Source organism: Eubalaena glacialis, chromosome 7 (assembly GCF_028564815.1).
Source record: "Eubalaena glacialis isolate mEubGla1 chromosome 7, mEubGla1.1.hap2.+ XY, whole genome shotgun sequence".
In the NCBI taxonomy this organism is placed as follows: Eukaryota; Metazoa; Chordata; class Mammalia; order Artiodactyla; family Balaenidae; genus Eubalaena; species Eubalaena glacialis.
This window is the reverse complement of record NC_083722.1, coordinates 59846545-59870569: the sequence shown is the minus strand read 5'-3', so window position 1 is coordinate 59870569 and position 24025 is coordinate 59846545. Positions and strand designations below refer to the sequence as shown.

At 40.3% G+C, this 24025-nt stretch overlaps 1 protein-coding gene across 6 annotated transcripts in view; it reads left to right on the top strand.

The window, feature by feature from the left end:
* OSBPL10 (oxysterol binding protein like 10) overlaps positions 1-24025 on the top strand; it is a 383779-nt gene that overhangs the window by 209640 nt on the left and 150114 nt on the right. For all 6 annotated transcript variants that reach the window (XM_061196454.1, XM_061196459.1, XM_061196460.1 and 3 more), the window contains one exon: positions 16417-16608. In XM_061196454.1, the coding sequence (XP_061052437.1) occupies positions 16417-16608 (192 nt within the window). The remainder of the gene's footprint in view (positions 1-16416; positions 16609-24025) is intronic.

Here is a 24025-nt window from a genome sequence, read left to right as displayed (position 1 = left end):
TCTATTATTCATTTTGATGGAATTAAGCCAGTTGATCTGTTAAAGTCACCAAGTCTGTTAAAACTGTAGGAATCCAATTAGATTTTAATACAAGACAAAACCCTCTTTTAAAAAATGAATGATTTGGACTCTTCAACAGGTAGTGGAGTCTCTGGAGACAGTAAGGAATGAGGAAAAATCTCTCTAGTACTATCATGCAGGGAGCGATCAGAGCTTAACTTTCCCCTTCATGTGCCCTCGAGTCTGTTGTAACAGTGACATATTAGCTCAGAAGCACTTTGAGTCCTAGAAGGACCTATTGTGTGTCTGTAACACCCAACAGCTTTGCATCCACATTTCCTGTGAGGATCAGGCCATCTTCCTCCCTGTCCCCTGAGTATTAACATACAGCTGACCTGCCCAGGTATAGAAACCTGGAGCCAATACCACCTCCCCTGTGATGAGCCCAGAAGCTCTTGGCCGAGCCAGTATTTGCACTGGTGAATTCATGGAAACTGCTATCTTGAAGCTCACTCATGGAGAACAGGGTTTAACCCAGGGCTGACACTCCAGGAGAAGTTCTCTTAGCTGATGATTTGGAGACACTGTCCCTTGATAAAAATCAGTTGGCTAACTATGGAGAACAGTATGAAAGTTTCTTAAAAACTAAAAATAAAGTTACCATATGATCCTGCAATCCCACTCTTGGGCATACATCTGGAGAAAACTATAATTTGAGAAGACATCTGTACCCCAGTGTTCATTGCAGCACTGTTTACAATAGCCAAAACATGGAAGCAACCTAAATGTCCATCGATAGATGAATGGATAAAGAAGATGTGGTACATATATACGATGGAATGCTACTCAGCCATAAAAAAGAATGAAATAATGCCATTTGCAGCAACATGGATGGACCTAGAGATAATCATACTAAGTGAAGTAAGTCAGACAGAGAAAGACAAATATATGATATCACTTGTCAGTGGAGTCTAAAAAATGACGCAAATGAACTTATTTATGAAATAAAAATAGACTGACAGACAGAGAAAACCAACTTATGGTTACCAAAGGAGAAAGGGTGGGTGGGATAAAATAGGAGTTTGGGATTATTATATACACACTACTAAATATAAAATAGATAACCACCAAGGACCTGCGATATAGCACAGGGAACTATACTCAGTATCTTGCAATAATCTATAAGGGAAAAGAATCTGAAAAAGAATACACATATATTATAATATATTTATATATAACTGAATCACTTTGCTATATACTTGAAACTAACACATTGTAAATTAACTATCCTTGAATTAAAAAAAAAATTTAATTTACAGTATCAAAAAAGAAACACAAACCAGTTGGCTAAAGCTAGGAATCATAATCTTAAGCATGTATGTCATTTTAACTTAAAATCCTCACTCACCAGTCTCTGTGGGAGGGAATGAGCTTCACGTTCTACTACTCCACCATCTTGATTGTTCTCCCTCACTCACCAGTCTTTAGAGGTAGGTCCAAGGCCCTTTCACCAAGCATGGGTTTACTGGTGGAAAGTCTGCATCTTCTCCCCTGTAGAAAGCATATCTGTAATGTATCACCTATAATCTTCTGTTTTGGTTTCTTTAAAGAACAGGGCAAACTGGTTACAGAATCCTTCTAGATTTTTCAAAATGGTTTCTAGTCTTTTACAGTTATCATGACCATATCTCACTGAACAGCAGTTTTTAGCAACTCAACTTTTATTGACATTTTCCAAGTCATCCAGCTTAGTTTCATGGAGACTTTATGATTTCATAAAGAATTCATCATACTGATCTTGGAGAGGCAGCAGTGTGCGGTGGCTTGAAGTGAGATCTTAGTTCCCTTCCCAGCAGTTGAATCTGGGTAGCCTGGATGAAAACCAGGAATCCTAGCCACTAGACCAGCAAGGGCTAGAGGCTAGAAGCAAATTTCCCTTGGCTCTTGCCTCCATTGAAAAATGCATTTCTCAAGGAGGCAGAAACTGTAAAAACAGGTACAAAGCTTATTATTAGAAACAGAGCACAACAAGTGGGGGAGCACACAGAGAAACAGTTTCAGTTAAGACAGAAGCAAGGCAGAGATACACACGGGGAGTGAAAGGGTGTGGGCGTCCCCCCTAATCAGGAGGAGTGCAGTGAAGAGGCAGTTAAATCATTTATATAGGGCAGGTCTTCCGGGTCTTTGTTTACCTTTGGCCAATTATCTGGTTTCTTTTTCCCCACGTGACCTGCCCTAGGACCCTTCCCGACATGCGTGTGTAACTTTTTTCCAAGATGGATTCCAGCCCAGAGGCCTATGGGGGGCCTTGGCATCACGTATTATGGGGTGGTTCCCTCTCCTTTGTGACCCCCCGAGGAGCCTTTCTGCACATGTGCAGTATCTCCCTTGCCCCTAAGGATGGGAAATATGTGACTTCTTGATCTTTTACTCAGACAGGGTTTAGCCCCTCTCTGTCCCTGCCATGACTGTTATTTTAAAGTGTCCACAGGAGACAAAGTCCAGCTATTTACCTTGTTTCTGTTGTTATTTCTATTTCGTAGTGCAAACAGGAGGCTGATTGTAAATATCTAACCTGGAGCCCACCTATCTCCTGTCTCAGGAAATGCAAACAGGAGGCTAGTTGTAAGTGTCCAGACAGAAGCCCATCTTTTTCTCACCCCAAAAAATGTAAACAGGAGGCCAGTTGTAAATGCCTAACCTGGAGCCCACCTACCTCCTGCCTCAATACATTTGAATGATTTTTCGTAGTTATATTTTGTCAGTTTACTATGTAAGTTAGGCCGTTAAAGTAATGTGTACACCAGCATCAACAGAGTAGGGACTAAATCCACGTGGCTCTTTGTGGACCCCCAGCTCCGCTGGTGGGCGGAAGTGTGCAGGCATCACTGCGGGGGTGGGGGGTGGGCTGTGAGACGTGAGCAGTCTGTACCCGCTGTGCTGGACGGTGGATGGAAGGAATGGAAAGTGGTGGGAAATCCAATTACTTGGTTAAATTGAGGACATTGAGAACATCCACTAGAGCTTTTCTAACTCTGCTACCTGATACCCTAAGGTTGGACATGGCAAAAATCCTCACATATAATATGGCATTTACAACTGGCCTCTGGTTTACATTTCTTGGGATGAGAAAAAGATGGGCTTCAGGCTCGTCACTTACAACCTTTTCTGGGCTGCTTCTAATGACTCCATCCACAGACTTTCTGCATGGAAATTACTGGCACCCACTGGGAGTCCTATGGGCTTTTTTGCTTTGCCAGATACTCATTTGCTGGGCCAGCTTCTGCAAATTTCAGTGACTGGAATGACAGGGCCTAGTCCTTAAACCACTTATACTTCTAATGACTCCCGTCTTAAATTCTTGGATAAAAATTGAGAGATCTGAGAGTGAGTCATGTTCTTTTCTTTGCAGTCCAGAAATCATTTGTAGGGGAAAAAAAAAATCTTGTTGGCTCTGTATACTTGTCAAGTCTTGTGTCTGGATTGTTAAAAATCCTAGACACAAATAAATTCCTTAGTGTTTTAAAAATAAGCTTAGCTTAGTTTTAGCATAAGCTTGTGAACCTGTGGTTTGTTTCTCTTTGGCAAGGACTGCCTTAGGGAGAATTAGGGAGGGGTTACGTAGGTGCAGAATAGCTACCTGTGTGTGTTACATGCAGATAACAAGTCCAGTAGGAAAGAGGAGGGCAAATATCAATAGCTTCAAAGGTTCTGGTCAGATATAAAATTTTAGGAAAATTGCAGTTTCCTGTTGCTACCACCCCACCTCCCACCATGTGGGTTGGTAAGGTGCTATTTACCCAGATTCCCTGAGTTATTAGCAAATCCTGCATTTCTGTCTTAACTTCATCAGTAATATCAAACTTGAAATAAGTAATTTCAAGTGGGATTTATTCCACGGATCCTGTAGGATTCTGCATGCAGCTGAGGCATGTTGACAGTGGTGTGATTTAATTTTTTTTTCCGTGGGAAGCATTTTGAAACACAAGTAAGAGTGCCCTTTTGAGCTTCCTGCTTTTGTGCCTGAGCATTTGGGGAGGAGATAATGATCTCTAAGTAGATAGGAGTGCCTCTGTCAGAGATGAGTTATTGATTGTAGGAAAATCACATTTGCTTCTTAAAATGTTCTGTCTTAGAATTGCACTTTGGACTTTCCATCCCTGTGGCTGGGTTGACCCACTGGTAGGTGATGGAAGTTTAAACATAAAATAAGAGCCCCCTTTCTGCCATGTTATGGAGTGATCATTTATAGAATCTCTTGGCATGCAGTCTCCTTTTGTTCTGTGATTCACGTCTGGCATAAAGTATCTTCTAGGTCGATGATATTGAGATGTGAGAGGAAATAGGGAAGGGAATAAATCATGAAGTGCCCATCTGCAGGGCAGTACAATTTAACCATGAAAATGATCCAGTAGAGATGATCTGTACTATGTAGACATATATAAATTGTATGCAAATAACAAGTTAATGCCTGAATATGGCCCTGAGGAGGAAAGCTTGCTGGAACCCATTGTTCTCATTTGCTTATCTTTCTGAGCGTCTGAATCAGCCCCAGGTTATACCAGGTACTCTGGCTTGCCTGGCCATTGTCTGTAATGTCTAATTCAGGAGCTCTTCTTTCCAGTTGTTACCTCTGACCTCATCTCTTACTGCTGTGTGCCTTGCTCACTTCACCCCGGCCGTGCTGTCCTCCTTGCTCAAACGCGCCAGGTGGACTCCTATCCCAGGACCTTTGCACCTGTTGAGTTTCTACCTAGAATGCTGTTCCCCAGTTGTCAGAGCATGGCTCACTCCTTTGCTTCACTCAGGTCTTTAAGTCAAATGTCACCTTCTCATGAGGCCTTTCCTGGCCACCTATCTAAAATTGGTAAGCCCTCCCACTTTTGTCTATCCCTGCTTTGTATTACTTTTATCTATTATTCCTGCTTTAGATTATTATATATTATCTAAAACTTTATATTTTAAGTCTGTCTGTCTCTTTGCCTCCCCAGAATGCCACTTCCATAAGGACAGGGATACTTGTCTGTTTAGTTCACTGTTGTATCTCTATTGCCTAGAGCGGTGCCTGGCACATAGTAGGTGCTCAATAAATACCTGTTGAATCTCTCAATTATGTGTGTTGGTTGAAACTGTACCAGGTTGCTTTTTGAACATTTTGGGCTTGGGTATAATTAAGTGGAGGTGGTGTGTCTTTTCCAGACTCTTCTGCCTCTTGGAAAAGGAGAGGGATATCTCCCTCTCCTTTGAGTCATTGTTGGTATTTTTAAAATTAGGTTTCCAGGGAGGGAGCAGTGGTGTAACCAGTGGTTAAAATTGAGGTTGGGGGGATTCATTGCTCTCATTTACTGCGTTTGTAGCACTTGCGAGGTGAGGCCTGTGTCAGATTCCACAGGGTACACAGTGGCTGGATGCAGTCCCTCGCCTGGGGGAGGTCACAGTCTAGGGAGGACAGTGAAGCATGGACAGACCACCCGTGGGTAAAACACACTAAGTGCTACGAGGGGTGTGAGCTGCATTTTATTCTTTTTTTTTTAAAATTTATTATTATTATTATTATTTTTGGCTGTGTTGGGTTTTCGTTTCTGTGCGAGGGCTTCCTCTAGTTACGGCAAGTGGGGGCCACTCTTCATCACGGTGCGCAGGCCTCTCACTATCATGGCCTCTCTTGTTGCGGAGCACAGGCTCCAGACGCGCAGGCTCAGTAGTTGTGGCTCACGGGCCTAGTTGCTCCGCGGCATGTGGGATCTTCCCAGACCAGGGCTCGAACCCGTGTCCCCTGCATTAGCAGGCAGATTCTCAACCACTGCGCCACCAGGGAAGCCGCTGCATTTTATTCTTGATATCTGTAGATATACCATTGCCCCTATTATTATGGATAATTGATTAAAAAACTTTAAATCCATGTATTTTCCTCTTAAAGAGCTTACTGTTTGAGTATTTGAGAATTGGCACGCTTACGGGGCTTTGATATTATAAAGGATTTTTCCCCCTCCACATGCTAATTAAGCTATTAGTTATGGTTATAAAGAGTTGTGGTGACTTTTTCAGACCTCAGTTGAAGAGAGTGGGTGAATCACTCTAGCAAGTGCAATGTAATGGGCCACGGAGGCAGCTCGCTTGGACTTGACTCCCAGCTCCATTGTTTACTAGCTGTGTGACCCAAGGAAAGATACTGAATCTTTCTGTGTCTTATTTCTGAAATGGAAACGATAGATCTACCTCATGGTATCATACAGATTTATTATAAATTTTTATTTTAAAGATTTACATTATTTAAAGATTTATTAAATCTTTTATTATGAATTATAAAAATGATTTAAGGTGTGTATATAATACTTAAAACAGTTCATGGCACATAGTGGGTGTCATGTAAGTGTTAACTATTATAAATATACTTGTAATTAAATTTATAACCGTCATTACTGGATCATGGTAAACTCATCAGTCCAAACAAGTCCTTCTCTTAAAAATTTTTTTAAGAAACTCTTATAATTATTTTTCTTTTTTCCTGGCTCCCATTCCCCTGTCAGCATGAATTCTTGGCATACGTTATGTGTCTTTGTTTGCCTTGTGTATGCGTTTTGAACTTACCTAAGTGGTATTGTCCTGCTGGTCTTATCATTTTCTTCTTAAACTTTTCTAACTCAGCAGTATGTTTATCAGTGTTGCTCTACATACCTCTAAGTCATGACTTCTAACTGATGCATGTGTATTATTGTATGAAGAGTCTACTTTTTATTTATACAGACTCTTACTTCTGTCCACCTACATTGCCTCCAACTCCCCACCTTCATCACCTGGGAGCATCCTTGTATCTATCCTTCTGTATACATGTGACTGGGAGCATATTTGTTGGGTACCTGCCCAGCAGAAAGTTTGAGGATCATAGGGAACATACATATATATTTTCACTAAATTCTGCTTTACTGCTACCAAAATGGCTGCACCAGTCTACCCTCTCACTAGCAATGCAAGGGATTCTAGTATCTTTGCATCCTTGCCATTATTTGGGGATGTTTTACTCTTTAATTTTGGCAAATCTGGTGGGTATACAATCTCCTGGTGATTGTAATTTGTATTTCTCTGATTACCTTGATATATTATTAGCCATTCATAAATCTCCTGTAAATTGCCTATCCTTATCCTTTGCCCATATTTTTTGTTGTGTTTTCTGACTTCTTTCTCTAGGAGCTCCTTTTATATTCTAGATATTAATCTGTCTTCTCCCAGTCTCTACACACTTGTGATTTTTGTCTACAGTGTCCTTGTTGAATAGAAACTCTTACTTACAATGTAGTCAAATCCATCAAATTGTTCAACTTGTGATTTACACTTTTGGTCTTGGTTAAGAAATGCTTTTCTACATGTTACGAAACTTTTCTCCTACCTTTTCTTTTGTTAGCTTGTAGTTTTACTTTTTACATTTAGATTTTTGTGTTTGTATATCCCGTTAGACAGAAAGCCAGCAATATTTTTGCTTTTCCCAATAGCATTTGTTCTCTCCACTGGTTTATGGTACCGCCTCTGTAATATACCAAGTTCTCATATATACTTAACATGTTCTCACACCCTCTCTTCTAGTTTTTAGTCCAATTGCTAGTTCCTGCATGAATACCATATAGTTATCGTGCCTTTGTTGTTTGTTAGTATTTGTATCTGGTGGGAGGGTGAGCCCCTCTCCTTTTTCTGAATTAACTTGACTCTTCACAGACCTTTATTCTCCCATTTATATATTGTAATAAATTTGCTGAGTTGCTCAAAAAATCCTACTGGAATTTTTATTAGAACAATTATATAATAATTCAGGAGAAATGATATCTTTATAATAAGTTGTCCAATTCGTTCACCTGGGTGTGTCTTCATCTTCTCAATTCCTCATTGATTTATTTTCACAGATTTAAAAAAATCTTCTCCACAAAAGTCTTCTGTATTCCTTATTGGATTAATACCTGTACATCATAGTTTTATTGTTATTTTGAATATCTTATTTTCTACTGTATTTTCTAGTTGGTTATTGCTGATACAGAGGAAGGCTGTTGACCTTTCTAAGTTCATCATATATCTGGCAACTTTGTTGGACTCACTAGTGTGCTTTCTTTTTATTTTTTTGTACAATGGTCACACCTACAGTCAATGACATTTTTGTTACTTCTTATCCTCCTACCTCTTTTTCTTTTTTTGTTCCTATTTTGTTGGCTAGTGCCTCTAGTACTATGTTAAACAGTGATGGTATTGGAATCCTTATCTTGTTTCTAAAACTAAAAGCAGTGAAACTAAAATTTCTATATTAAGTCTGGAGGTTGCCCTAGGGTTTTGGTGGTTGTTCTGGGTTTTTGGTGGTTGCTCTAACGTAACTAAGTTAAATCAACTTCTTTCTAGTCCTTGTTTTCAGAGTTGTTTTTTTCCTATTGAAACAACTATTCAGCATTAAAAAGTCTTTGTTTCATGTTATTTACAAACAACATATATAAAATAAAATGATTTTCTTTGAGGATCTGCAGTTCTAAGAGAATATAGTACACAGTTATCCTGCTTTCAAAGGAGTGTTGCATGTGTATTTTTACGATAGGTGAATGTGCAAGAGGAAAGGTGAAAATGGATAAACTGGTATCAGCTTTCATCCTTTCTATCAAATGATTTTTTTTAAAGGAATTCCTTTATTATTATTTTTAAAAAATAATTTATTTATTTATTTATTTATTTATTTATTTTTGGCTGTGTTGGGTCTTAGTTTCTGTGCAAGGGCTTCCTCTAGTTGCGGCAAGCGGGGGCCACTCTTCATCGCGGTACGCGGGCCTCTCACTATCGCGGCTTCTCTTGTTGTGGAGCACAGGCTCCAGACGCGCAGGCTCAGTAGCTGTGGCTCCCGGGCCCAGTTGCTCTGCGGCATGTGGGATCCTCCCAGACCAGGGCTCAAACCCGTGTCCCCTGCATTGGCAGGCAGATTCTCAACCACTGCGCCACCAGGGAAGCCCCTCTATCAAATGTTTTAATGTCAACCTTGTGTCAGACACTGTTTCAATGACTAAGTCCTCATTTAATTGAGAAGGACCAGCTGGAGGGCCTGAGTCTCTCATCAGGCTTTTTTAGTTAAATCTTGACCGAGGCTCGTAATTTGGGTCCTCTTTTGGTATATTTCATTTTATCTTTTTGAGGCTGTAGTTTTTAGATCTGTAAAGTGGGAGGACTAGACTTGAGATTTCTTCTAGCTCTAAAATTCTGTAATTCCACAGCAGGAGGATTGGAGAGAATGGGGCTTGGACAATAGAAAGAGGGAACCTTCACGCTTTTAGAATAAAGCATCGAAAAGGAGTCTTGGTACGTGGAATCACAAGGTCCCAAGTAAAGGATGTGGATAGAAGGTGCAAGAGCTGAGAGGGTGGGTGTGTGGAAGGTTTTAAAATTGCACATGACCACTTCTAGGTGGATCTGCAAGATGGCGGAAGCTGGGGGAAGTGGGAAAAAATAGTAGTGTGTGATATGCCAAGTGCATGAGACCAATGCTTTCAGCCCAGTTGTTTTCTGTTTTTTGTTTTTGGCCTTGCCATGGGGCATGCAGGATCTTAGTCCCCGACCAGGAATCAAACCTGTGCTGCCTGCAGTGGAAGCACAGAGTCTTAACCACTGGACCACCAGGGAAGTCCCTTTCAGCTCTTTTGGGACCTTCAACTTGACCTGGACAGAGGCTGGGCCAGAGTATGGGTTAGGGATTCTGGAGCAATTGGATTAGCTGTTAGAGAAGAGTTAGTAGAATTTATTTGGTGGCTGAAAATGTTGGGAGAACAGGCAAGCTGAAAATGTCAAGATTTCTATCCCTCTATTTGCAGGAAATGGAAATATATGCATTTTGCTTGCCCTGATTTTTCAGAGATCTAGCATTTGCATGTATAATCAGGATAATACGTTTAGAAGCAAGCTAGAGCCTTCCTCTCTGGGGAAAACCACGATTTTTCCTTTGCAGACATGTTTGTATGCATGTGTTTGTGTGTATTTTAACAGAATCTTGGTATAAAGTTAGTGGAAAGTGTTTAAGATGCATTCAAGATTCACAGATGACAATGGAAGAAATTTCCTAGGCTTGGTAACTTAGAATCGAAACTCCTATTTCTGTAAGAAGACAGGAATTTGGAAAAGTAGAGAGAGCTGAGTATAATTTTGAGAAGTTAATCATGGCAATGAACTTGGAAAATGTCCCAGTTTAAAAAATTTTATTTCTACTTTAGGTCTGTTTTAAGCTGAGGTAACAGAATATTAAAAAGCAAAAACAAACAAATAAAAAGCAGGGCAAAAGAAAAGGTTCATATGAAGCTATTAAGTAAAATAGTAGGATAGATTCATTTTAAAAACACTCCACATTAAAAAAAAAAAACGCCACATTTTATTGAGATGTTGACCGCCAGGAAAACAAAAATCTGAATAATTTTAAGGCCCTGAATGTAATATTTTAAAAACTTATGCTTTTCCCTTTTGGTTGATTTTGAGGTATGTTTCCTTTTGGAAGAAAAGGAATAAACCACAATTTTTATGATTAGCTTTCACATCTTTAGAAATGGCATATTAATTTTTTTTTTAGAGGAGAGAGAAGGAATGTGATGAAATGATTTTAGTCAGTTGAATTTATTTTTCACAAAACATAACCAGGCGGGTTTGATTTTTCTGCCTCCTCTGGGCTATTTTATTCTGAAATATAGTGTCTTTTTTCCCGTTGCTGTGAAAGAATTCAAGGAAGTGAGGAAAATATGCACCAAAATTAAATGGCATTTGAAGGCTGTTATAATTGACTCTCAGCAATTTTTCCCATCAGAAAAATTTTCTACAGAAGCAGTTGCCATGAATGTATATTTAAGATAGTCCCCTTCCCTACTCCTTTTCAGCTTTTTAATTTCAGCTGCAGCAAGCTTAATTATAAATTTTTGATACAAGTTTTAAGACGTTTTTATGACCAGCTGATGATCTTTTCAGTTTGAGGGTTTGTTTATTCCAAAATCCTAATGGGAAATTGCTCATTACTTATTTATACTAATTCTTTGCTTTTGGTACCCATGTATCATTGGAGCAATCTACAGGCACTTCGTGTTCTACAACAGATGATAGGTTTTCAAAAACGTGCAATCATAGTAAATGTACTTTGTACTTTTTTCTCTGAAGCAAACTTTTTTAGTAATTAGGATGATTACTCTTAATTTACCTTTTTTTTTTTTTTTGTAAGTTAAGGAAGTTAAGGTAAGGCTATGTCTGCTTAAGGCACTTGGATGAAAACAACCTTTAAATCCATATACTTGACTCTGGGCCCACTTAACAATCATTCACCTACTCGGTAGCCAAAGGCCTCATTTTTATTAATTTTTGAATGATAATGATGACATTTATTGCATGCTTCCTATATGGCATGTGCTTTACCTATCTCTTTTCATGTTACTCTCCAACAACCCATGAGGTAATATTAGCATTTTAGAAATTAAAACACCACGTTACTTTACTAGGCCACACAGCTCATGAGTGGCAGAGTGCAGATTTGAACCCAGGCCGTCAGCTTGAGAAACCGTGGTCTTAACCACTGAGCCACACTGTCCTGTGGGACTAGATCATCTCCTCTTGCTGCTCTTCTGGACGGTAGTCCCGTGATTCTGTTCTAAGCTTCCCAGACTAGACTCTCTCTCTCCGGCTTGTTGCTTGGTTTCCCTGCTGGAAGTATTCTTTCTAGTACTGCTTCTCCCTTTCCAGTCACACCTTTCCTTTATGCCAGTTTGGGCCAGTAAATACAAAAAAGATGTCTGTGTGTCCCTGCCTTGAAACCTTGGGAAACGTAGAAATCCAAGGAAGAAAGCAGGGAAAAACCAAGAGGTTGGTAAATATAACACCTGATTACAGGTGGAATCCTGGGTGGGGTCTGAGCATCTGTGCTGTGTCTTACCTGCTACCTGTTCTCTTCTTTGGCATCACCCCATTTGTCAGGCAGGAACCCCACTTACCTACTGCTACTTGCTGAGGGAGGGGACACAGGGGGTGACTCTCCTAAGTAAAGAGTGGATCTCACTCCCGGGTAGGAGCCATTACTCTTGCCTCAGAATTTTCTGCAGATGGCACACTTGGCATTTCTAGTTGCTCCCTTGAAGTCAATATTTGGAGCAAAACCTTGACATGTTGTTCCTCAAACTTTGATAATATTTTGTTTTAAATTAGTAGCAGAGGGGGTGTGTGTATGACATCTAAGTGTAATTTTCTTTTCTTTTTAATATAGCTGTGCCATGCGGCTTGCAGGATCTTAGTTCCCCAACCAGGGATTGAACCCGCGCCACTGGCAGTGAAATCGCCGAGTCCTAACCACTGAACCACCAGGGAATTCCCTAAGTGTAATTTTCTTTTTTAAATTAATTAATTAATTAATTATATATTTTTGGCTGCGTCAGGTCTTAGTTGTGGCACGCGGGCTCTTCATTGCTGTGCGCAGGTTTCTCTCTAGTTGAGGCGCATGGGCTCAGTAGTTGTGGAGCGTGGGCTTAGCGGGGGCCACTAGTGGCAGCATGTGGGATCTCAGTTCCCCGACCAGGGATCGAACCGGTGTCCCCTGCATTGCAAGACCGATTCCTAACCACTGGACCACCAGGGAAGTCCCCCTAGTGTAATTTTCAAACACAACCTGGACATTTTCGACAGGCCACCTTTTGGAAAGAGCCGCTTGTTTGTAGTGGTTGCAGTTTGCTGCCTTTTCTGCCTTTTTCTCTTGGTGCCTGATGACCTATGGGATTTACCAAGAGAGAGACTTTTTTTGCTCATATTTGCCCTGAGAGGAGTCATGAGTGTGAATTAAACCATGAGAAACATACAGTGAATGGGAAATTAAAGGTTTTTCGACTCAAATTTACTGCTTGTGAATTCAAGTGACAGCCGTTAAGTAATGAGCGTGGGGTTAGACGTCCACAGCAGAATCCTTTGGCTCCTGGGTGACTTTCCTGATTTATTGTCGTTTACATGATAGTCCTTCAGGCAAAGGCGCCCCTTACCAGAGAGGTCTTCCTTTCTGATTTCTGATGGGTTCTCATTCTGCTCAGAATTTAGAAGTGTGGTTCCCCCTACAGTCTTGCTGACCATGTAGGTTCTCCAGTAATTATTTAATTACATTTTGGGCTTCATCACAACTTTGACCCTGTAGAAAATAAGGAACAGGTCAGTGACTGCTTACAATTTTGTGCTAAGCGACTTCTTAACATTTTAAAAATCAGTAATGCCTTCATCGATCAAGTTTTAAGGGCTATAAGGAAAGAAACAAACTTCGGCCATGCAGCTCCTGCATGGCAGGCACTGTGCTAAGTATTTTTTGTGCATGATCTACTTTAATCCTCGTGATGGCACTTCAATATTATGGGTCAATATTATGATTCCTTTTTTAAAGATTAGGAAATTGATGCTTAATAAGAAAGCTTAACTCACTTGAGGTCACATAGCTAGAACCTGGTAGAGCTGGGGGTGTGGGCGAAACCTGCCTGTCTGGCTTCAAAGCCCAGTGAAAAAATCTGCCTTTTCTTGGGTTGGAATAAGGCTCCCAAACAATCAAAATGTATTTCAGAGTGGAACAAAGGGTGAATACGTTGTTCAATAAAGTTCTTGGTGAAAATGAAAACAAAACAAACAAACCAGAAAAACAAAATGTATTTCAGTAGATTAATGCTTAAGCAAATTTGCATCGTTGAAGAATTAAAGACATGGCTTCTTTCCGCCTCTTCACTCCTAGGGAAAAGATTGAAGCTGAAAGTAGACGATTGTTGTATTTCATTGTGATCAAGGTATACTTAATTCTTAGACCACAGATTTCGCCAGTTACCTGTATATAAGCTGACTTAAAAGCAATACACTGCCTCCTGACTTTATGTCTTTCTATTAATTCTGTCCAAGTTCACGTCCAGAGAAATTTACAAGCTACCGTGGTACTGCAGGCTAACACAAAATTCTGATTTCTACCCTGGCTCCCACCCTGCTCCCCAACCCCTTGGAGATTTGTAAAATTGTGGATCATTAACTTTTAACAATTTTTAGACCTGTGACTGTTATCCAAGGCTGGAGGCTTTGAACTTCCTGTCTGGGTTGCTTTGTACACCACCCGTGTCTCTTTATCTCCCTCAATTCTACTCAGGCTTCAAATTCTTTGCCCTCAGAACAGTCTCCTGTGATGAAATCAGCTTGCCTTGATCTTTCTCTTCTTCACTTTGACATTTTCTGGCTGTATTGCCAAATTAGCGTCTTGTCACGCCCTTCCTTACTCTGTGTGTGTGTGTGTGTGTGTGTGTGTGTGTGTGTGTGTGTCGGTCTCGCTGTCTCTGTGTCTGTGCTCTTATATCCCCAGCAGTACTATAAACATCTGTGGTGAAAGATGGCCTCATACATCTCATGTTTCACCTTGACATCACACATCAGATGTTCTCCTTGGCACATAGTAGGTATTTGGTAAATATTTGATAATTGAAATACAGAAACTAACATGAATCCAGCATAGCATCTAACTGCCTTTTTTTCTCAGGCTGAAATGAAGTGTAGAAACATTTAGAACACAGCTTTTTATGTAGAATGTAGAAAATCTTGGATCGATAATCCATTCACATGGTTCAGAATGAAAGAATATGAAAACTATGCAGTGAACAATCTCCCTCCCTCTCTGTTTCTACTCTTTCATTCCTAGCTTCTCCACGAATAAGTAGCCCACTTTGAGTTTCATGTGTATCCTTCTAGAGTATTTTTTGTTTTAAACAATGATTATAAACAAATGATAAAAACACTCATTTTCCACATTTTGACACAGAACTTTGCATACTGTAGAACAGTTAGGAACCTTGCTTTTTTCACTTAACTGTATAGTTTAGAGATTTCTTTTTCCAGACCAGTTCACGGAGACCTTTCTTATGATCCTATTACGTCCTGGTAGTGTTCCATGGAGGTGTGCCGTGTCTTATTAACCTGTCCTAGACGGAGGGACATTTGCATTGTTTCCCATCCTTTGCCATTAATATGACTTTGGTGACTACTGGGTACAGATGCCGTTCCACCTGGGTGCAGGTGTATGGAGGAGACATTCCCAAACAGGGCATTGCTGGATCACGGGGAAACGAATCTGTAACTGGGACAGGTCCTGCCAGATTGCCCTCCTCGGGCTTTCTGCCACCTTATACTCCCACAAACCCATCTCTCTAAGGTCCTGTCAGTAGACTGGGTACTCATACTTTAGGATTTGTGCCAATCCAGTGGGTGAAGATGGTATATCTAAATGTGGTTTTATTGTATGAGTACAGTTGAACATGTTTTCATATAATTTAAGGGCCATTTATATTTCTTTTTTTTTTGTGAATTGTCTGTTCATATCTTGCCCTATTTTAATAGTTTGTTGTTCTTTTTGATTCCTAGGCATTATATTCCTATTTGCAAGTTAGAATGATGAGCCTTTTGTCTGTGAAACTAGTTGAAAATATTTTTCCTAGTTTATCGGTTGGCTTTGTCAGTGGCGGGAGTGGGTTTTTAAAATTTATTTCCCGAGCAGAAGTTTTCAATTTTTAGGGCATCAAGTTTATTGAGCTTTTCTCTTATGGCTTTTGGATTTGGAGGTGTTAGATCTTCCCTACCCCAAGGCTACATGTTTTCTTCTAGTGCTTTTTCTTTTTTTTCCCTTAAGTCTTTGATCCATTTGGGGGTCTGTGATCTGAGAGATAAATCCAACTTTGTTTTTCAGTTAGCTGCCCAGTTATCCCATCACCAGTTATTGAAAAATTCATCTCCACTAAGTTGTGATGCCGTCCTTATCATATACTCAGTTGTTATTTGGATGATATGTTACAATAGGATGAAATACCAGCACTGCACTGACAAATGGGGATTAATTGGTGGATTACTTGGTACATTCATTCACTTATGCAGCAAACATGTATTAAGTACTTAATAAGTAACAATCATGATGTGTCAGGTCTTGGGGATATAAAGATGAGTTTGAAAGAATCAAAGTTTAGCTGGGCAATGAATATAACCTCGATGTAGTGGAATAAGAGCACAGAGGGGCTGAGACAGACAGGGGATGCTCCACACAATGCAGAGCATTGAGCTGGCTTTGCCGGCGGGAGGGGAGGGCATTTAGGAAGAGGAGCACAGCACCCCGAGGGCCCGTGGTGTTGGGGTCCTCAGAGTAGCTCTCCACGGCCATATTTTGGGGCAGGAGACATGACCGGAGGTGAGACCAGAAGCGTAGTTAATGGAGACAGTCTCTCTGGCCTGAGTGAGTGTGGGATTAGAGCATGTGGTGCCGGGCACCCCCCCCCAGCTCCTCGTCCCTCTAAAGACGAAGGGGAAAGCCTGAGAGGTCCAACATAAACGGAAGCCAACACTTGGTTGTGTTCTGCAGGTCGGTTGTTGAGTTTTGACGCCTGTTGCTTATTCTAGACGACTCCAAGCTCCCGAAGCCGAAGTCTCACGTTGCTCCCCCATGGAACACCCAATTCTGCATCTCCCTGTAGCCAGAGACACCTCGGTGCGGGGGCCCCTGGCGTGGTCACAATCACACATCACAAGTCGCCTGCTGCCGCCCGAAGAGCCAAGAGTCAGTATTCCGGCCAGCTTCATGAAGTCAGAGAGGTACGTCTTGTTCTTCTCCTAGGTTCAGTCTTCTGTGGGAGGTGAGGGCTGTGATGTTGCTCTGCCAGCTTCCCTTCCTTTGTACCGTCTTGATTGATGGAGAGAGAGGACCAGAAGCAAACCTCCCAGACACAGCCGTGACAATCCCTCCTGGTTTAAAAAAATAATTATTTCTGGGAATTCCCTGGCTGTCCAGTGGTTAGGCTCTGCACTTCCACTGCAGGGGGCATGGGTTGATCCCTGGTCAGGGAAATAAGATCCCGCATGAAAAAAAAAAAAAAGATTAAAAAAAATTATTTCTGTTTCTTGGGTTAAGTGAGTTTTAGGAGACCTCTGCCAGAGCTCAGAAAGCAGAGGACACCAGCCCATAGTAACACGGAAGGAGATGGAAGGGCCATTCATTAAGGCCTCCATGCTCATAGCAGAGAAGAGAAAGAACAGAAAGAGGGTAATTAGGAAATAATTGAGGGCATTTTGAAACTCAGGAAGTGGTGGACCTAAAGCTGGTTTCCCCTTTTCTGCTTCACTTTATGAAATGCTTACCTGCTCTCACCATCACATATACACTCCAAGGAGGTGTGGGGCAGTGAAAAGAGCACTGTCCTTGGAAGCAGAAGACTCTGTTGCCTTAAAGCTTGGAACCCAAGTTTCTGCACCCATGAAATGGAAATAACACAGGCCCTACCAGCCTCTCAGGGGAGATTTGAGGATCACATATGATAGTGTACATGAAAGCCCTTCCACTGGGTATGCCTTAGGGGTTATGTTTTGTTTTTACTTTTGATTCACTGGGAAGTCATCAGTTTGGGGCTGCCAGGTCCTTAGTATTCGTATCATCCTTTGCAACTGTTGCCAAGAACAGACTGTATAATATCGCTTATATGTGGAATCTAGAAAAATGGTACAGATGAACTTATTTGCAAAGCAGAAATAGAGACACAGATGTAGAGAACAAATGTATGGATACCAAGGGGGGAAGGAGGGGTGGGATGAACTGGGAGATTGGGATTGACATACATACACTACTATGTATAAAATAGATAACTAATAAGGACCTACTGCGTAGCACAGGGAACTCTACTCAATGCTCTGTGGTGACCTAAATAGGAAGGAAATCCAAAAGGAGGGGATATATGTATACGTATAGCTGATTCACTTTGCTATACAGCAGAAACTAACACAACATTGTAAAGCAACTATACTCCAATAAAAATTAATACAAAATTTTAATTTAATTTAAGTAAAAAAAAATTGTATAAAATAAAAGATCTTCATCTTAGTTTTCTAACTTGTGTTGAGTGCTGAGGCTTTTATGCCCTGCAGCTGACTTGTGTAGGCACCAGCTTATCCTCTTAAAGAAGTAGCAGAGTCCTTACTCCGTGTCAAGCAGGAGAATGGGGCTCCCAGAATAGGGTCTTGCTATGGCTTGAATCGGCATGTATCTTGTTTTATTTTTTAAATGTCGCGAGCCAAGTAGTGCTGTGTCAGCTGGCTATCTTGTTCTAATTCTGGCCCAGGACAGAAAATCTGAAGTCTTCTGACTCAGATCTGTAGATGCATATGAAAGACATTTTTGGATAGATTTACACATGCATATACTCTTTATTGCCTAATAAAGAAAAGGTACAGAGTCAGATGCCCCCTTTGAGATAGTCACCGTGATGTGAAAAAAAAAACAAACACAAAAACTGTTTGGCTATGAGCTTAATTTTGCTACCTTGGATGATATACGAGCAGTGATTGTGGTGCACATGTATATATGGCTTTTCACTTGTCATGGTACCTTTTCAAAAAGCTTTATTATGGAAAAACTTTGAATGTACACAAAGCAGAATAGAATAATGGTCCCCATCACCCAACTTAAGTAATTCCAACCCTCTGTTGTTCTTTTTTCATCTATTTTCCCCCCTTTCTTTGGGATGAGTTGAGTATTTTAAGGAAATCTTAAATATTTTATCATTGCCAGTAAATGTTTCAATACTTATCCAACAGATAAGGACTTTAAAAAAAAAAAACAGGAAAACGGCAATACCATCATGTCGCTGTTATGTAAACCTCATTGCATATATATTTTGCAAGTACTTTAGAGACTTTAACCTTAAAAAAAAAAAATAAAAGAGTAAGTTCATGGTATTTTGAGAATTCTTTTAATTCTAACTAATCTCTGATAGACTTAACTATTCTAAGTGTTGATAGGAGGCCTGGTACATATGAAAACAAAAGGAGGAGCGGGGTGCTTGTGTTTAGTGAGCAGTGGCCCAAATAAAAGTTGGGGGACCTGGCTTAACTTTTAGTAGCATTTGATTTCATATAATGCCAAGATCTGTTCTACATCCATTTTTAAGAATTCGAGTTTTTAAAAGGATAAGAGTATGTTCTTTGGTTATGTCTGTATAAAAACGTTTAATTGTATGACGTATATAATGCAGAAGAAATCTACAGAAGATCAGAATAACCCATGACCCTACCTCCCTTCACATAACCACTGTTAACCTTTCAATGAATTTACTTCTTTTTTTTAAACTTTATTTTGTGAGATTCCAAAGAGAGAAATACTCATTTTCTTTTTTTACTTTTATTTTATTATTTTTTAAAAATTGAAGTATAATTGATTTACAATGTTGTATTAGTTTCAGGTGAATTAACTTCTTTTTTTAATATATGAGTTACATATGTAGATATGTAAAAATTCTATAGTATAATCTAAACTTTGTAAATGACATATTTTTTCTTATATTATTATCATATTATTTCTTATCATATTATTATCATATTATTTTCTCTCCATTTTCCATCAATGGTGGGAAATATTGAAATTTCCCAGGGAGTTTTCATTATATGACAAATAACTAGGTGACATGCCTCCATAGCTGTTTTGGTTTGGTTGTTGTACTCCTGGGCAACAACCAGGTATCTTCTTCAGGTGATTGCTTTTGTTTGTGATGACCTTGCTTGCGGACATCTTGAAGAGAAGGCAGAAGTTTTTTTTGTTTTTTTTTTAAAGTTTGTATTGCAAGATAGTCTATGTATGTGTTTTTTTTAAAGCTTCTTTCTTTCTTTCTTTCTTTTTGGCTGTGTTGGGTCTTCGTTTCTGTGCGAGGGCTTTCCCTAGTTGCGGCAAGTGGGGGCCACTCTCCATCGCGGTGCGCGGGCCTCTCACTATCGCGGCCTCTCTTGTTTCAGAGCACAGGCTCCAGATGCGCAGGCTCAGTAATTGTGGCTCACGGGCCCAGTTGCTCCGCGGCATGTGGGATCTTCCCAGACCAGGGATCGAACCCGTGTCCCCTGCATTGGCAGGCAGATCCTCAACCATTGCGCCACCAGGGAAGCCCAAGGCAGAAGTTTTGATTCTCAGATTTCATGCCCAGCTTCCCTCCTGACTGGAGAAGGGTGACTGTTCTGTGACATCAGTCCTTTTATGATATGGACCAGTCCGCCTTGGGAACTGAGAAAATTTCATCCTGACCAGGAAGTTCTGCAGTTTTTTTTTTTTTTTTTTTTTTTTTTTTGCAGTTTTAAAGTATTAATCTCAAAGTATAAAGGCACCTCAGCTTTTGAATGCCACTGTATTTATTTATAAAATAACTAGAAGAAAATGGAATAGGGTTTTTAACCCAGCCGTACAGGGAAGATAAACTTGTGGCCACTGAAGCAAGGGAGAAAATCATCGTCCACAAGACAGATGTGCCCGAATATCTGAAGAACAAAAGAAAAATAGCCCAGCCACAGGCAACAGAATCAATATTAAATGGAATGCCACAGCATGGGTGAAGATAGTGAGACAGTTTAAAAGATGAAATGGTTATTATCCAAAATATAAAAATTGAGATCCCAAAGGTCAATACCCAAAGTCATCTCTGGAAGTGGCAAGGAGAGATGAATATAGAAAATTCAAGACGTGATATCATCGTTGAAGAACAGGTGTATCCTCCTTAGCAATTCAAGAAATGGAAATCAAGACTACTTCGTCTATCAGATTACCAGAAATAATTGCAGGTTACGGTGGTAAGAAATATTGGCAGTGCTGCATGTTTTCTTTTTGCTACAGTCTGGTGATATATAATAAGAACTAAACACAAAACAAAGCTCTTCATTGCCATTGACCCATATATTCCCTGTTGGGAACTATATTCTGAGGAAATCCATGGAATTGGGGGTAGAGGAGGAAAGTTAATTTGGGTTAAGGTATTCATACTAGTAAAGTGAAAGATTCAACACAGAGCATTCTGGGAATGACTGAACAATAATACACTTAACATACTGAATTACTATATAGCAATTCAAGATAAAAGTCTTGTAAGTATCATTTCTACTTGGACATGTGTATATAAAATAAGATCAGAATAGAGAATATTGTACACACATTGGCCCATATGTCCATATTAATAAAGTCCAGAAAGTGTTTAAAAGAGGTGGTTCCAGAATTTTGGATTTTACTTGCGTTTAAAATTTAGAAATAGAATTTTCGGAGAACTTAGTGTTGCAGGTTTTAAAATTTGCCTGGTACGGATGTTTTTAAAGCGCAGTGACAATCTGTTACCACCATCTCATAAAAGCACATTTAATCCCTCCGCCCCCGCCAAGGCATATAATCTTAGAATAAAGGGCCATTTACTGCATTGAATAAGTTTAGTTTTATGAAAACCATACTGCATTTCCCTTGTTTTTAATTTTTTATCATATTGGAAGAACGTTCATCATGGATTGATTCCAGCCTATGAATCTGTGTTTTAAACCACTGATTAACACTGATTTTTTAACTGTCTCACCCTTATGCCCCGCTGTCCACAGGGTAAAGTTTGCACTCTTCAGTGTGGCAAACAAGGCCTTCTGAAGTCTGCCCATCTCTGCCTCTCCGTCTGGCTGCCTGGCCTCAGCCCTCCTCCTCCTCCCCACCCTGCACTTCCTGCCTCCCTCTGTTGGGAGGTACATTGTGCAATAGAACTTTCTGCCACCATGGAAATGTTCTATCACTTTGCGCCCCACCCCCTGGGGAGCCGTTACTTACATGAGACTAATGAGCTCTTGAAATGTGCTGGCCCGAAGTGAAATGTACTTTAATGAACACTGCATGTGAAAGTGCACGTGAGATTTCAAAGACAGTACCCCAAAAAGGTAAAATGTGTCATGAATAATGTCTTAATACTCATGGCAGGTGGAAGTGAACATCTTTTCTATATGTTAGGTTAAATTAAGTATATTAAAATTAACTTCACTGGTTCCTTTTTATCTTTTTAAGTGTGCCTACCAGGAAATTTAAAATTACATATGTGCCTCCCATTAGTGCCACTGCAATTGTTTTATAAATAGAATCTATTTTATTTTTATTTATTTATTAAAAAAAAATATATATATTTATTTATTTATTTGGCCGCGCTGGGTCTTAGTTGCAGCACGCGGGATCTTCGTTGCCGCCTGTGGGTTCTTTAGTTGCGGCTTGCGGGATCTAGTTCCCTGACCAGGGATCGAACCCGGGCCCCTTGCATTGAGAGCGTGGAATCTAACCACTGGACCACCAAGGAAGTCCGGAATCTAATATACTTAAAAAAATCAATTTGAGCCCCTAGCTGTTTAAGCATTTGATGATTGAAATGTGTGGTATTCACTTGTATTCTAACTTTTACAGTTTTAGTGGCATTATAACAGGTTTTAACGTTATTTATTTATGTATTTATTTATTTTTGGCTGTGTTGGGTCTTCGTTTCTGTGCACGGGCTTTCTCCAGTTGCGGCGAGCGGGGGCCACTCTTCATCGCGGTGCGCGGACCTCTCACTGTCGCGGCCTCTCCCATTGCGGAGCACAGGCTCCAGACGCGCAGGCTCAGTAGTTGTGGCTCACGGGCCTAGCCGCTCCGCGGCATGTGGGATCTTCCCGGACCGGGGTACGAACCCGTGTCCCCTGCATTAGCAGGCGGATTCCTAACCACTGCGCCACCAGGGAAGCCCCTAACGTTATTTAAATGGACACAAGTTCAAATGGTACAGGTATAGTGTAATTTTTATAAAATTCCTGTTCACTAGATGCTTTCTGAAAATATACACCCCTCATACCTGTTTATATGTGTGTGCTGTGTGTGTGTGTGTGTGTGTGTGTGTACACACCTGCATACATGAATTGAAGAGCATAAAGTAGGAAAGTCAGAGGTTTCTTCCTTTCCTAATTCTTCATTGCTGTTTCCCAGGAGTGGCTACTGAGGAAATGATCTGAGTGTCTGCACACATGACAGCACATGTCTGTGCGCAGAGCTGTGTGTATGTGTGGGACTATTTGTGGTCTCCAACGGGTTTTAACTATTTTCTTCCTGGGATTAGAGTTAAGAAAATTCTCTAAAGAGAGTCCCTACTAAAATTTTTCTCTAAGTCCAAATATGGTAATAGGCATGGGCATAATAAACATTTGAACAACACAATAAGCTTTGTAGAGCCCGGGTTCTTCTGGCTTTGACCAAATAATTTTTTGTAGTTGTGACATTTGAGACTTAAATACACTTAATTCAGTAGGGAGACTTTGGACTCTGTAGCTTGATGACAGAAAAGGTCAGGTTATTGCATTGTAATGGGTGAGGGTGAAGCATAAATGTAGATTTAATTAAGCATTCAATGATCATTTATTGACAAATAGCAATTATCCTTCTCTTAAACTTTTTAAAATTGTTACATAGCTTGCTTCCAGCCACATCACATCACATACCTTTTTATTTTTTGGCCGCGCCATGCGGCATGCGGGATCTTAGTTCCACGACCAGGGATCGAACCCGTACCCCCTGCATTGGAAGCGCAGAGTCTTAACCACTGGACCTCCAGGGAAGTCCCCAGGCCACATACCCATTTGAAGAGAGGGCTGTGTGCTGCCCTGGTGTATAATGGGTAGATAAACTGTATTGAGGCCATGTCCTTTAATATGGTTTTAAATAAACCTTTCACAGAGTGTAATGTGTGGTTCCAGCTGTGTGAATTTATATGTATGTTTCTTCATTTAATGCACTGTCATGTTTACTTAATGCATATATAAGGAGAGATGCTTTAATGAGGTGCCATCTTTATAAATGATACTGACTCAGTATTCTCCCTTCAGGACGGTTTGGTTTGATTCTGGTACACGCGGATGTAGTGAATGCCTGGTTAGAAACCTTGATACATGTATACAGCCTTTGGTATGGAAGCAGTAGCTGTCAGTACCCTAACGAATTTTATTAGCTGATCAGTGTTAAGGTAGTGGTCAGTACTGGCAGCACTGAATACAGCTCATCCCATCACCAGGGAAACCGCATTTAGGGTATAAAGTGCATTTATCCTTTGTGTGAACAGAATGATTATTTTAAAAAATGTCCCAAATTAATTCTCCTGTGTACTTTTTGGATAAATGATGACCAGTAACCCTCAAGTGCATTGGAGTGGCGATTTGCAATCTCTCAAAA